A 15,447-nucleotide genomic window follows, 5' to 3' on the forward strand; every position below is an offset into this window, starting at 1 on the left:
CATGAGAACGATGGCAGAACAGAGGCTAAGTGTTAAATTCTGTTATGTCACCAGTGTTCAGACATGAATAAATGGATTTACTTACTTCATCACCCTCACTTCAAGCAGGTCAGAGGCATGATGGGAGACACAGCCCATTTTCTTTGTCTTCTATCACATTGTCAGCACATAGGGTCAGCAGGGAGAAGAGCAGAGATAGAATATGTCTGCACAGCAATCAAGAGGCATGATTGCAGCCTATATAGCCATACTTGAGCTATCTTTGATCTAGCTAGATCAAAGCTAGAGTGAGTAACAACAGCAGTGAAGCCACAGCAGCTGCTCACGTACATACCCAAGGCCTAAGGTGCAGGGCTAACCATATCCTCATCCTATGTACCATATAACCTCACTCTCCACCATCCACCAGGCTCACTTTCCATTGCTGACCTGTCTCCCATTCCCACCCTTTTGCTGGACTCTAATCCTTCTACAAACATATTAACGTTTCAAACTACCGTAGCTAAATATTCTTAACACACACGCAAGGTATCAAGGTGTATTAGTAACAGGAGCATGACACATAGAGTCTTTTACTGTGGTAGTCCTTGCTGTCTGATGGGATGCCTGCTTCTGCAAAGCTTCCACACAGGAACTCCCACTAACTACTGTGCTGAAATTCCACATTTCGATTCCTTGCAGGAGTTACTTTTGGACTGCAAATTGCTTGGGGTACAGCTCTGCCTTATTTGTCTGTAAAACATGCCGTGCTGTAGAGATAATAAAAGACATACTGCCAGTGAATGAAATGGCAGGTCCTTGTTACTTTTGAAAGAGAGACATTGTGTGGCTTTAGCAGTTGAAGCTCAGTAGTCAAAGGGTCAAGATTTACACATTCAAAATACCATTTGATTAAGTTTTTTCCTCTCACAGATTATCAGTTGGTGTCAGTGCTGCACCTGCAATATTGCATAGAATTTATGAAGCATATGCTATTGGAAGGTATAAATATGAAGACATATAAGTATATGTTAATGCTATTTGAGACTGTTATAAGCAAGAACATAAGGCTTAGTTAATTAAAGCTCATTGAATAATATAGTGGTATGCCAGTGCTAATCTATGGAAAGTGACAATTCATAACATGGGTGTATCCAGTTAATGCAAATTTTAATCAGTGAATTAGGATGTGTTTTTTCTAGTCCAGTCATAGACTTCAAAGCTCCCATGGATACCTCCATGAAAAGACTCAGAACATTAAGAATGTTGCTTAGTTTCTATTGCACAAGCTGTGCAAATAATGATAGTACATATAAGCCTAAGAAGTTTCATAGTTATAACCAACTGATAGCAAAATAGAAATGGATCATACCCCTCAGGAATGATATAAAGCCTCCTAAACTGCCCGAGAATTCGATTGCCCCTCATATTCAGAGACTCATAATGAAAATGCACCAAACCAATTATCATTGGAAACACAAGGAAAGTACCTTACAAACAGGCCCTTTCAGGAGCAAAATTGTAACACTACGAAAGGGCTATGGTTTCATGTGGGTATAAGTGACAATATCACATCTGAAAAGCCTAAAACCTGGGGATCATTAAGAAAGTGATCTTTAGCTTTCAGAATAGCATGTGATACAAACATCATGGATTGTGACCAGCTTGTCTAGTATCCTGACTCCAACGGCAGCCTCTTATTATTATTAATTATTATGCTTGATATTCACAGGGTGACTTTGCTCACATCCCAATAGTGTCTGAAAATAGCCTGCTTTTACACCTTTCACTATGGGGCACCCATGTCTAATTAGCATATGAAAAGTGCTATTTTACTTATGCTAAAATGCACCTATTTGTCATTGCTCCTCAGCTCAGAGGATCCAGGAAATTTGCATGGATGCTTCTGAAAATCCCACTGAGCACAAGGGGACAGATTTGTAAAAGGTATGTAGGTGCTTAAAGATGCACACAGGTGCCTAATGGGATTTTCAAAAGCAGCACCTTTAGGGACCTTTAAAAATCTGGTCCCTTCTGTTCAGGAACCATGGATGCAGACAAACACCAGCTTTGAAAATTCCTGTGTGCTCAATTTCCACTTGAGCCCCTAGATAGGCACCCAAATTGCAATTGATTTCTGCCCAAGATTTAGAAATTGCCTTTAATCTGCTTCATATTCCACTTATGCTGCATTTAAGAACTTTTTAAAAGGGTGACAAATTCCCTACACTCCATCTATTTCTGAGTTTTTCTATTAATCTAGGTGCTGGTGAGATCATTGTACTATCACAGCAGGCTCCAGAGTACCCCACGAAAACACTGCTGTAGTGTAAAGTCAAAGTCATTGATTTTCCTGGGAATTGGATCAGGCACTAAAACAGGAACACGAATTCAGGAGCAGAGTTAAGGTTCTTTGGGTGCTGGATCTTTGTAAATCTCTGAGTTAACATGATGTCTGGCTCCTGCAGCTTCACATGAGAAGCATTGTGCTGTCCAAGGACCCCTTGATCATTGGTTGACGCTTTCTCTGCTGGGCAGGAAAAGGTTTTCCCAGCACGACTATGATCATTTCTGGAGCTCCCCAGCCCTGGTTCCTCAGTCAGTCCTTGTTGCCTAGCTCCAGCCTGCGGCCAACCCAACTTCAGTTCCTCACTTCCAGGCTCCAGGTCTCAGGCCCAGCCTCTCTCCCTCGCTCCCTTTGTGCTCCTAAGCCGCTGGCTGCAGTGTGGTTAGCTCATGTGATCTGCAGGGGCGGGTTCTGAGCAGTGGCAGTTGGCCTTGGCCTGCTGGGAGGAGCCTGCTGCCTGGAGCTCTTGCCCCATCCCAGCCAGTGCCACTGCCCTCTCCTCTCCGCACCATGCAGGCCTCGGAGAATCAGCAGCTCTTCGACCCCATCTCCTTTGGGGCAGATCTTTTGGCTGGGGGCATCGCAGCCGCCGTCTCCAAGACCACGGTTGCGCCCATCGAGCGGGTGAAGCTGCTGCTGCAGGTGCAGGCCTCATCCAAGCAGATCCGTGCTGACCAGCAGTACAAGGGCATGATAGACTGCTTCGTGCGCATCCCCAAGGAGCAGGGTATGGACCCCCAGCACCCCCTGCCCTCTGCTTTGTGCGCATCCCCAAGGAGCAGGGTATGGACCCCCAGCACCCCCTGCCCGCTGCTTCGTGCGCATCCCCAAGGAGCAGGGTATGGACCCCCAGCACCCCCTGCCCCCTGCTTCGTGCGCATCCCCAAGGAGCAGGGTATGGACCCCCAGCACCCTCTGCCCCCTGTTTCGTGCGCATCCCCAAGGAGCAGGGTATGAACCCCCAGCACCCTCTGCCCCCTGCTTCGTGCGCATCCCCAAGGAGCAGGGTATGTAAAGTCCCCCTCCCCCTGTCCTTATAATGCTCTACTTTGTGTGCATCTACATGGAGCACCGCGTACATTCCCCACACACAATCTTGTTCTATCCACAATCTCTTCCAATTCTAGGGTTTCCAGGAGTCATGCATCTTGCATTACACTCCTGCATTTATCACTCATGTCATGCAATTATTTCTACTTGGCATTTCATACATCCAGCATAGTTGAAGACATTTGGCAGGATTTCCCTTGTAGCTCAGCCTCCTGACACTAGATGATGATGTGACACCTGGTGTGCAGGCTGCCTTCTCTCCCTCTGCTCCCTTACTGGCTTGCAGCCAGCAGGAGAGGAGCAGGCAGCAGCCACAATACAAGGTCAGAAGAGAGCACTGACAGTCCTTCCCTGCTGCTCCAGGGTCCGCCTCACCCACTTCACCACCAATCCCCCCACTCCAAGCACTTCTTCACCAAACCCACCCACATCTTGTTGCCCCCCCACACTTCCTTTTCCAGCAGGCCTCAGTTCACCATGTCCTACCTTGACTTTTGTTTTTCTTGCTGGAATGAAGTTGAGGATTCCCTCACTGACTGTTCTTTTTCAATTGATTACTATTATTGCATTTTTCTGAGGAAACACTGTTGTATTTTAACAAAATTATGTACATACGCTAAACAATTTTAATTGAGTTTATTTTATAAATCAAAAAATAATAGAAAAGTCAGAAGTGACACTTTGTTTAATCTACAGACACATCTTCACCTGCTGTAATAGCAAAAGTGTGTGTTCACATATTTATGGGTTGCATATTTTAATAGTCTTCCCTTATCAATAGATGCAACTATTTGGCATGCTAATCTTAATACCCATAAAAATAATGTTTAAAATAAGGGATTTTGGGAGCCTAAAACTTTGAGGATTCCCCTTTGTGAATGGACTTTCAGACCCACCCCAAACCAACCCAGATGAGTGAGGCCAGCCTGAATTAATGCATGTCAAACTTTGTCTACACTGCACTTTTGTTGTTAAAACTTTTGTCATTCAGGGGTGTGAAAAACACACAGCCCTGAACGAGAAAATTTTTAACAACGAAAAGCGCCAGAGTGGACAGCGCATCAGCGGCGGGAGCCGCTCTCCCGTTGACGAACTACCGCCCTTCGTCGGGGGTAGGGTTTTTTTGTTGCCCGGAGCAGGGCTGGATTAACTTTTTGTGGGCCCGGTGCCAAACATATTTGTGGGCCCCCATTGGGGAAATAGGGCATGTGATGGGGGGCGGTCTGCAGAGCAAGGGGCCAGTTGGGGGCAATGAGATGCAGCGCAGCGAGAGTGGCTCCACTCAGCCCAGTACAAGAGCACTGTTTACAAACCCACAACTGCTAGACGCACACTGGCCCGCCCAACCCTGTGCTGCCACCATGCCCCTTCCACACTGCACCCCTGCCCAGCACCCCTTCACCCAGATACTTCCCCCACAGCAGGGGTGGCTCTATGTTTTTTGCCACCCCAAGCACAGCAGTCAGGCGGCCTTTGGCGGCATGCCTGTGTGCGGTCCGCGGTCACGCGGATTCGGTAGCATTTCTGCAGGTGATCTGCCAGTCCTGTGGCTTCGGCATACCCGCCGCGGAATTGCCACTGAAACCACAGGACCGGCGGACCTATACAGCTGTGAAGGCCGCCTGACTGCTGCTCTCACAACTACCGGCACGCCACCCCCCGTGGCTTGCCACGCTGGTGCCTGGAGCCACCCCTGCCCCATAGATCCCTATGCCCAGTGCCCCTTCACCCAGAGACCTCCCGCACAGCTCCGTATGCCCAGCACCCCCTGCCCAGAGACCCCTCCTGCTGACCTCCCACCACAACTGCACAGCACCCTGCACACCATACCCCCTGCTCAGCTCCCAATCCACAGATCCCCTACTGTCCAGCACTCCCTTCACAGTCCCACCATCACAGCTGTACAGCACCCTATATTCCTGAGGGAATTCTGCATCCAATTCTGTGCATAATATTTTAAAATTCTGCAATTTTTTTTATAATAAATAAATGTGGAAGTTCCACCATGGCAGTGGGGAGCACAGGCCACTGAGGTGGGAGAATACCCTACAGCCTCCCCCGCCCCCCTGGTGCAGTGAGGCTGAACCTGATCCTGACACAGCACAAGGGCCATGCCTGCCATAGAAACACCCTGGGGCCCTGTCCCTTTTGCGCCAGGCACACCAGATGTGGGCAGGGAGGGTCAGCAGGATACAAGTGCAGAGGGACTTTGTGTGCAGGGATCCAGATGGGGGTAAGAGGGTTCTGTGTGGGGCAGTCTGGGTGCAGGCAGCTCAGTGGAGGATCTGGATGCACAGGGAGGTTCCAGGTGCAGGGGCAATGGGAGTCTACAGGGGGGACCAAGTAAAAGTGGTTGGAGCTCGGGGGGAGAGGTGTAATTAGTTGGGGCTCAGTGGGGAGGGTGTCTGGGGGGGGGCTCATCGGGGTGGTACAGATGCAGAGGAGGTGGGGCTTGTCAGGATGAGGGTTTGATGGGCCTGCTTAACGGGAGAGCCCCAGCTGCTGCCAAGGGGATCTGCATGCTGGGCCCCCGCTTCCCCCATCCCCTTCTCTTCCCCATCCCATCATAGGTGCTGACTTTTGGTTTTGCCAGTGGGTGCCCCATCCCAGCTCTGTCCTCTCCCCCAAGACTCTGGCCCCACTCTACCACACCCCTTCCTGCCCCTGTTTTGTCCCCTCCCCCTAGATCCCCTCTCCTGAGGGCCTCCCACTCACTCCTTTCTGCCCCCTCCCGCCTTAAGGTCAAGGTGTGTGTGTGTTTGGGGCGGCTCAGCTCCCACCAACTGGCAATTTTCAGCATATTTATGCACTTTTCATATTCTACTTATTGAATGTGTGTCTATCATGGGTATCTTAATATCATCATTAAAATAATAATGAACTATATAGTTACATTATCATGAATTACAATGTATTAAAATCATTACACTCAGATACAAGCTGTCTTCACTAACAGCCCAGTTTACAGACATTACGTTCACTCTGCTTCACACCTGCTTGGGGCCCCTTTGGGAGCTGTGAGCCACTGATGGCAGTGGAAAGCTGGCAGCTGCAAGGGACAAGCAGTGGGGAGTCTTTCCCCTCTCCCTGCCCCTTTCCCCCTCTATTGTTTCTTCTCTAAGTCCTTGTTTCCCTTCCTGATGTTTCCCCCTTCTTGCTTCCCACCTATGTCCCTTTTCCCATCTCTCTCTCTCTACTCCCCCCTCCTGGTGGCTTGGTCTAGTGCCTGGCCCACCCATGCACTCAAAGCGCAGAGGAAGCTCCCCCTCCTTGGGGTAGGAAGGGTTGCCTAGTGTTTAAGGTACAGGCCTGGGGGCCAGGTGTTCTGGGTTTGGTTCTCTGCTCTGCCACAGACTCCCTGCTTAGCCTTGGGAAAGTCGCTTCACCTCTGTGTGCCCTAGATCCCACCAGCCAAAGGGGGCTAATACTGACCCTGCCTCCAAGGCTAAATTCATTCATGGCTGTGTCATGATGGGGGAAATCAACAGACCAAGGTTGGTAGATTTGGGCTGAATTTCTCCACAGCCTGAGAATGAGAGCCAGCTCCACATAGGGGGAACGGGGGAGAGAGGGGCTCAGGCCAGCTCCGCACAGAGAGGGGTTGGGGTTTCAGCCCTGCAGCTTCTACCACTAAGGCAGCTGGGGGCTTTAGCGCCGCATCTTCTGCCGGGGTTGGAGCTTCTGCTCCCCCCCCCCCACAGTGCAGCTCCTGCCGGGGTCAGGGCTTCTCCTCCCCGCCCCCCAGTGCCAGGGCCAGCTCCAGGCACCAGCTTCTCAAGCAGGTGCTTGGGGCGGCCACTCCGGAGAGGGGCGGCAGGTCCAGGTATTCAGCGGCAATTCGGTGGATGGTCCCTCACTCCACCTGGGAGTGAAGGACCTCCCACCGAATTGCCGTCGCAGATCGCGATCGCAGCTTTTTTTAGATCGCGATCGCGGCTTTTTCTTTTTTTTTTTTTTTTCTTGTTTTGTTTTGTTTTGGCTACTTGGGGCGGCCAAAACCCTGGAGCCGGCCCTGCCCAGTGCAGCTCCTGCCGGGGTCAGGACTTCTCCTCCCCCCCAGTGCAGCTCCTGCCGGGGTCGGGTACTTCTCCTCCCCATAAACCACCACTGTACCCACCAGCCATTGGCTAGCTGGGCTCACTTGGGTCACCTGATGGCTACTGTGGCCAGAGTGGAACCTGAAACCCTACAGGTGGACGCCATGATGGCCACCAGCCCAAGAGGTGCGGGGTGGTTCCTGGTGAGCAAGGACGGGGCTGGGGTGGAGCAGGGACGGGGGCTTTGGGGAAGAGGCGTAGTGGGGTTGGGGGAAGCTTTCCTGGCCAGCTGAGCTGAGCTGGCCAGGGGTTCGGGCTGGCTGGGGACCCTTCTGACTCTGGGCCCAGCGCCATGGCGCCATGGGTGCCATGGTAAACTGCCAGGAGACCTCTCTCCTGGCGACAAAGAGGGGCTACACTGCGCACCTTACAATGGCATGGCTGGAGCAGCACAGCCATGCTGTTGTAAGGTGTGCAGTGTAAACATAGCCTCAGTTTCACTGTTTAGCTGTTGATTGAGAAACCCAGGAGCAACAGCTAAAGCACTGAAGGTTTTGCCCTGATTCTTGTTAGTGGCCTTCTCACAACCTCCTCATATTTCCTATCAGATTCTAGCAGGCAGATCTCTGATAAATTTGTCAGGCCCTATTGCTTTCAATTTTATGGCTCATTTCTGTGCTGAGCACTCTTGCTCCAGTCCAACAAAGTACTTAAGAACACGGTTAACTTTTAAATATGTATGTAATCCCCTTGACTTCATATTGAGACCAACTGATCATCAACTCTCATGTTGTTGGGGTTTTTTTTTCTTGTTTTTTTCTTTAAGCCCTGTCTCCTGGAGTCATGTAATTATGTGAGACTCTCACCTTTCATTTGAAAAGAAAGTCTCTAGCCCTGCTCATTGGAGAGAGAGAAGCACAAAAGCATGAAATCTAAAGACTTGAAAAGGCAAATAAAAAGAACCCCAAAGCTACTATTTTTTAAATTCTCGTGATTTTTAAGCCAATCTCATGGAGTTTTGGGGCCTGACTCATGATTTTTGAATGCTTGAAGCTGGCAATATATGGCTTGTCCCATTCCACCCAGGGCCGGCTTTAGGCCGATTCAGCCGATTCGGCTGAATTGGGCCCCGCGCCAAGAGGGCCCCGCGCTGCAGCTGTCCGCCCCGCCCCCAGCTCACTTCCCCCTCCTCCCCTCCCCTGAACGCTCCGCCCCCTCCCCTGCTTCCCGCGAATCTCTGATTCGCGGGAAGTCTGAGACGAAGCAGGGGCAGGCCAGCAGCACGAGGTAAGCTGGGGTGGGGGCGGGAGAAGGGCTCCGGGGAGGCGCGGCCCGTTCCCGCAGGCCCCAGTGGCTCTGGCCCGGCTTGGCTCCAGCCCGGCCCCCGGGGCCCGGCTCCGGCCCGGTCCCCGCAGCTCGGGTCCCCCCCCCCCCGCGGTGCGGCTTCCGCGGTGCGGCTCGGATCCCCCCCGGCGCAGCCCCACGGCGCGGCTCGGGTCGTTCCCCCCCCCCCCGTGCAGCCCCCGCGGCGCGGCTCGGGTCCCCCCGTCCCTGTCCCCCCCGCGGCACGGCTCGGGTCCCCCCGTCCCCGTCCCCCCCGCGGCGCGGCGGGCCTCGGGTCCCCCGTCTCCTCCCGTCCCCGCGGCGCAGCGGGTTTCCCCCCCCGTCCCTGCGGCGCGGCGCGGCTCGGCTCCCCGTCCCCGTCCCCGTCCCCCCCCCCGGCGCAGCGGGGCTCGGGTCCCCCCGTCCCCGTCCCCCTCGCGGCGCGGCGGGGCTCGGGTCCCCCGTCTCCTCCCGTCCCCGCGGCGCGGCGGGGCTCCCCCCCCCGTCCCCGCGGCGCGGCTCGGCTCCCCACCCCCGTCCCCCCCGCGGCGCGGCGGGGCTCGGGTCCCCCCGTCCCCCGTTCCCCCCCGCGGCTCGGGTCCCCCCCCGCGGCGCGGCTCGGGTCGTCCCCGAGGCGCGGCTCAGGTCCCCCCGTCTCCCCCCCCCGCAGCGCGGCTTGGGTCCCCCCGTCCCGCGGCGCGGCTCGGGTCCTGGGGGCGGCTCGGGTCCCCCCCCCCCGCGGCTCGGGTCCCCCCGTCCCCGTCCCCCCCCGCGGCGCGGCTCGGGTCGTCCCCGCGGCGCGGCTCGGGTCCCCCGTCTCACCCCCCGCAGCGCGGCTTGGGTCCCCCCGTCCCGTCCCCCCCCGCGGCGCGGCTCAGGTCCTGGGGGCGGCTCGGGTCCCCCCCCCCCCGCGGCGCGGCTCGGGTCCCCCCCCCCCCCCCCGCGGCGCGGCTCGGGTCCCCCCCCCCCCCCCCGCGGCGCAGCTCGGGTCCTGGGGGCGGGGCTTGCAGCAAGCCCCGCCCCCAGGAATCGGGCCCCACTCTTGCTAAAGCCGGCCCTGATTCCACCCTAAAGTGTTCTGTGGAACTGCAACAGTCAGGAGTAATCCAGGTTATCAGCAAGACAATAATGACATTTAGTTCACAGTTGGAAGGTTAGAAACTTAAAGTTAAGGCTTAAATGCTGCAGAAATGGAGGGTTATGTCCCTCCCTTACCAGAGACAGCTTCCCATTCATCAGCCTTAAGTAAGTCAGTTGATTTTGTGCCCCCCAGTTAGGTAGCTGAAGTGCAGATGTATATTCTTGCAATGGGATGGGCTCCACTAACAGCATTCCCAGAAAAGATTTTGGTGTTACAGGAGATTTGGTTAGAAAGCTCACCCAAAGTGATCCTGCTACCACAAAAACCCACCAGTAGGTTATTTACATGCCTTCTTATCTAGAAGGTTATTGCTGTTGTTATCATTATTTTATTTATATTACAGTAGCTCCCAAAAGCCCCAGTCAATATTGTGGCTTCATTCTGCTGGACACTATCTTGATATTGGGGGGATCATTTTGGCAGCATTGCCCTGAGAAAGCTAACAGCACTGGTTAGAGACACTCATTGTACAAATGGACTCCATGCAAACTTCTCCACATATCGAATAGAATTCCACACATACAGATGGAATTTGCACCTTGGCAGTGCTGTAAGCTGACACACTCGCCTGTCCCCTTAACAATTTAATTATATTGTTCAAAGGGGTAATTTTTTTAAGGTATACATTTCATCATTCTCTGGATAGAGATCCTAAGCTCCTTCTGTAGTGATTAAAATACACATGCAGCCACACTTAAATGAGATAAAGAACATGATTGGTATATATATCCCAGTGAAGAGATATGAGATTTTTTCACATACATTAAAAACATGTATCACAAATTTTATTTAAGAGGTAAGGTGTGATGTTATTGACATAAACTGATTCCATTTAACCAATCCTAACTCTCGTCTCCATCTTTTTCCTTTTATGAATAAACCTTTAGATTTTAGATTCTAAAGAATTGGCAGCAGCGTGATTTGTGGGTAAGATCTGATTTGTATATTGACCTGGGTCTGGGGCTTGGTCCTTTGGGATCAGGAGAACCTTTTTCTTTTACTGGGGTATTGGTTTTCATAACCATTTGTCCCCATAACAAGTGGCACTGGTGGTTATACTGGGAAACTGGAGTGTCTAAGGAGATTGCTTGTGAGACTTGCGGTTAGCCAGTGGGGTGAGACCGGAGTCCTCTTAGTCTGGCTGGTTTGGTTTGCCTTAGAGGTGGAAAAAACCCCAGCCTTGGGCTGTAACTGCCCTGTTTTAGCAATTTGTCCTGAGTTGGTGCTCTCAGTTGGGTTCCGCCAGAACCGCATTGTCACAGTGGCGTAGTCGTGCTTGGATCCACAGAACCAGGTCAATTAAGCTTTGGGTCAGAACCCCGCGCTATCCAAATTTGAATTTTGGGATTGAGAGTTTTGTTGGTTAAAAGAGCTGCTGCAATGGCTGAGCAAAGAGCATATGAGGGACTTGGCAAAAAAGCCCTGGAAAATTTGTGTTCAGAAAAGAGGATAAGCTTTAGAAAGAAAGCTACAAAGGAAGAACTGAGAAATCTGTTAATAGCCAGTGATCAGGGGGCAAGAGCACAGCCCTTACCTGAGGCTGCAGAAGATGCAGAAAAAATTAGGATGCAAAGGGTGACAAGTAAACTGCAATTTGAGCATGAACAGAAACTAGCAGATCTTTGATTGCTGGAGAAGCAAAAAATAGCAGAGTTAGAAAGAGAGAGAGAGAAAGAGGCTGCTGAGAGAGAGAAAGAAGCTGATCAAAGAAAGAAGGAGGCTGCTGAGAGAGAAGAGAGAGCTCGTAAGGGACGTCTAGAGCTGCTCGCTGCGGAACAGGAGACGGCCAGACTTCAGCTCCAAGTTCTGGAAGAGCGGAGAAAGTCATCCCCACCGGGTACTCCACTTCCTCCCCGCCATGAGAAAAACTGGGAAAGGATGTGTCCCATTTACAATGATACTGAGGATATAGAGGAGTTTTTGTCTACCTTTGAACGCCTCTGCAATCTGTACCAGATCCCTGAGGGTCAGCGAATGCCTGTCCTGCTGACCAGACTGACTGGAAAAGCCAGGGAGGTATTTAATGACTTGGGGGAACAAGAAGCCTTAGATTATGAGCGGTTTAAGGATTCTGTGTTAAGGCGGTTCAAGGTTACTCCTGAATCTTACAGAGTTAAGTTTAGAGAGTTTAAAATGTCTAAGGATTGTACTTTTGTAGAATGTGCTCATAAGCTGATGGGTTTTGTTAAAAAGTGGGTTGTGGGAGCTAAGGCGCATGGGAGTTTTGAAAAACTGCTGGATTTAATAACTTTGGAACAGTTCTTAGACATTGTGCCTGACAATGTGAGAGCAGCGGTGTGTGACAGGGACCCTGAGTCAGTCCTACGGGCAGCAGAGATCGCGGATGCCCATACCCAAAACAGGGCTCGAGAAGGGTGTAAAACCCCGGGGAAAACTAATCACCATTCTCCCCAGTTCAAGAGGAGGGAAGGATTTAAAAATAAACCTGACTCTTCTAAAGGAGTTCAAGGGGGCCCGGAGGGTAGGAACTCACATCCCAGGACGGAACAGGTTACATGCTATCACTGTGGTATCCTGGGCCACATGAGACCAGACTGCCCGACACTGAAGGGCAGCCCAAAACCAGCAACCCCAAATGCCACGGCCAATGCTAACCCTGTTGTTGTAAACTCACAGGCAAGCCACACAGAGCCCAGCATTGGTGCCCTGTGTGCAAATGCTGTTTCTGTGGTCTCTGAAGAATTTGACCTTAAAACTCACATTAAAGCTAAATATGGGGGAAATAACGCAGAGTTTATTAGCAGTGCAGAAGTGAATGGAGGGAGGTGTATGGCATGGAGGGACACCGCAGCAGATATTACTCTGGTTAAAGCAAGTCTTGTCAGGAAGGAAGATTATTTGCCTGGTGAAGATGTAACTGTTGTAGCCTTATCTAAGTATTTTGTCAGGGTGCCTTTGGCTAAAATCCACCTGAAATGGAAGGGATTGGAGGGCACCATGGTTGTGGGAGTAAAAGACATAATCCCTAAGGATATTATGATTGGAAATGATATTAAAGCTATGGTCAGTCAAGTTAATACAAACCAGGCACAAGAGAGGATTGATCCTAAGGTTGTGCCTATGGAGGGTTTCTCCAAAAGTTTGTCTTTGGAAAGTAGCTGTTTGGCTGTGAATGAAGTTTCTGAATATCTATCTAATGTCTTAGAAGTAAATCTGGAATTAGATCAAGCGAAGGGAGAGGAGGACAAGGAGATTTTGGATGAGCCTAGGCAGTCTTGTGAGCTGATGGCTTTATCTAGTCAGCAGTTTGGGAAGGCAAGGAGAGTGGAAGATGAGTGTCCCTATACCTTATCTGTTTCCTGTGCGAAGAATAGTGACAGTGAAGGAAATATGCCTGTGTCTGTCAGGGGTATTGACTTGCCTATGGAGGAAGCTACCCCAGTCTCCAAGCAGTTGTCTGTGAACAGCCCTGGGGCTGGGACAAGGGAAATGAAATCCCAAACTGTATGTCTAGTAAAGGAAAATGCGTCTCCAACTCTTTTTTGTCTGTGGAGCAGACAGAAGGTGCCTTTCGGCCTGTGATGGTTGAGAGTAATTTAGTTGTCTCAGAGTTGGTTCTGGATTCAACTAAAGCCCAGGAAGGGAATGGTCCTAAGTTTGCATCTGCTGGGGAGAATGGCACCGTAACTAGGTTGCATCCAGTTAGTGTCTTAGCAAAATCCCAGAGACCAGACAATTCTGGTGCTTGTATTTTGCCTGTTGCTCATGTGTGGTTGGAGAAGGGTGTAGCAACTCTGTCTGATCAGGGTGATACCCTAGCCAGGGCACAAGGAGAGCAGAAAGGTAATTTGGTTGTGGTACCTACGGACAGTTTAACAACTTGTAGCAAAAAGGAAAAAATTCCTAAGCTTGTGTGTGGCAAAGAGAAGGGAAATATTTCTAACCTTTTATCTAGGAAGTCTATTGGTTCGCCTGAAAGGGGATTGTGTAGAGATCTGCCTGATGAGCCAAAGGTGATCCTGAATGTAAGTAAGACCCAGACAGAGTCTGTTGTTGCTCAGGAAAGTGTTCCTTTAGAGCAAGCCCTAGGTGAAGAGGGTAAGGGCAGAATTTCTGTGAGGGGTGAATTGCTGCTTAGAAAAGCTCCTGGGGAAAGGAATCCTCATGGTACTTGGTGCAAGCAGTTCCCTGAAACTGAAGGGTGTGAGAGTGATTTAATCAAGGAAGTTTCAGTTCCTAGCAGCCAAAAATTGTCTGTTGTGAATGGATCCACTGACTTTCCTTGTAAAAGATCCAGTGTGGGTAGCTTTGAGACGGTCTCAGAGGAAGTAAAAGTTGTTAAGGAATTGAGGCATCCCTATAACCAAGTGGCTGTGTGGGGCCAACTTGTTGGGGAGACAATGGTGTTGGAACAGGAATATCTCCTTTCTGATTCTTTAAATGAGCAGTTTGGGCTTCAGGGTTTGAGGACAGATTTGGTTACGGAGGTGTCAGAGCAGAGCAGTTTTAGGGCTAAATGCTTGAGGATGCGGGGGAGAGCAAGCAAACTCTCACCCTCAGACTCTTTGGATTTGTGTGGTATCTCTTTGAGACAGAGTCCAGCCTTGGAAATGATAGCAGTTACGAATATGAAAACTGGTGGACTGGCTCTGGTCTGGGGTAGTGCAAATTACTTGCCTGGCTGGGAAAGGGAGGACTTGCTAATAGCTGTTAGCACAGAGGGCCCACCCCATCAGCCAGTGAATTCTGTTAAGCAAGAGAAATCAGGGTTTGATCCTGCAGGACAAGGAGGAAAGAGAAAACTGAATTTTGCAAAGGGAAGCCACAGGTTAACCCTAAAATGCCCAAACTCCAATGGTATTGAGCCAAAGGTGTGGCATGACAAACATGACTGTAGATGGACACTTGCAATGAACTTGTTGTTATTGCTAAATTTTGTAATGAATGTGTTGCTATTGCCACAAACTGTGAAAATGTACAATGTGCCTAATCTTTTGGAGAATCCCTTGAACATGTTAAAAGGAATACATGAGAACACATGTTCTGTTAAAAGGCCTTGTTACACTGGGGTTTCACACTTCATGCCTATAAACAATATGGGAACTTTTCACAGGGGAAAAGACATTCCAGACCTAATGTGCTGTAGGAAAAGGAAGACTGAGGCACACTACCATATTGCTTTCATGGCTAAATGCCAAGATTCCTATACTATGAAGAACATTAATATCTGCATTTATTCGATGTTAATGGGGTTCCGAACATTTGCCCGAGCTTGTATGGATAAAGTAGCGGTTTTCTTTAGCTTTTGGCAAGATCACATGGCACATACAGGAACCATGCTGCCAGAGCAGATCCAATCCACTATTGTTCTAACTAAGTTTTACCTTGAGTTTGTAAAGAGGTTCAATCATGTGGTTGAACATGATTTTGATAAACCATTTCTGACGGCTTCTAACCCAATACTAGCTGTAGTGAGACAGAACCCAGGATGGGGAGCTCTTGGGATGCAGTCAGTGATGTTTGTGTCATCCCTTCCTGCATCAATTTTGCGTTGGGGGTGTGATGTTATTGACATAAACTGGGACCGTATAGATCATTGTTGCAACCAA

General features: G+C 50.6%; 1 protein-coding gene across 1 annotated transcript in view; it reads left to right on the forward strand.

Annotated features, from left to right (window-relative positions):
• Positions 1-1,880: 1,880 nt before the first annotated feature.
• The window catches only part of SLC25A31 (solute carrier family 25 member 31), a 29,605-nt gene continuing 16,038 nt past the window's right edge, over positions 1,881-15,447 (forward strand). The window contains exon 1 of the mRNA XM_005282772.3: positions 1,881-3,053. Within this exon, the coding sequence (XP_005282829.1) occupies positions 2,837-3,053 (217 nt within the window). The 5' untranslated portion in view covers positions 1,881-2,836. The remainder of the gene's footprint in view (positions 3,054-15,447) is intronic.

Source organism: Chrysemys picta, chromosome 5 (genome assembly GCF_011386835.1).
Source record: "Chrysemys picta bellii isolate R12L10 chromosome 5, ASM1138683v2, whole genome shotgun sequence".
In the NCBI taxonomy this organism is placed as follows: Eukaryota; Metazoa; Chordata; order Testudines; family Emydidae; genus Chrysemys; species Chrysemys picta.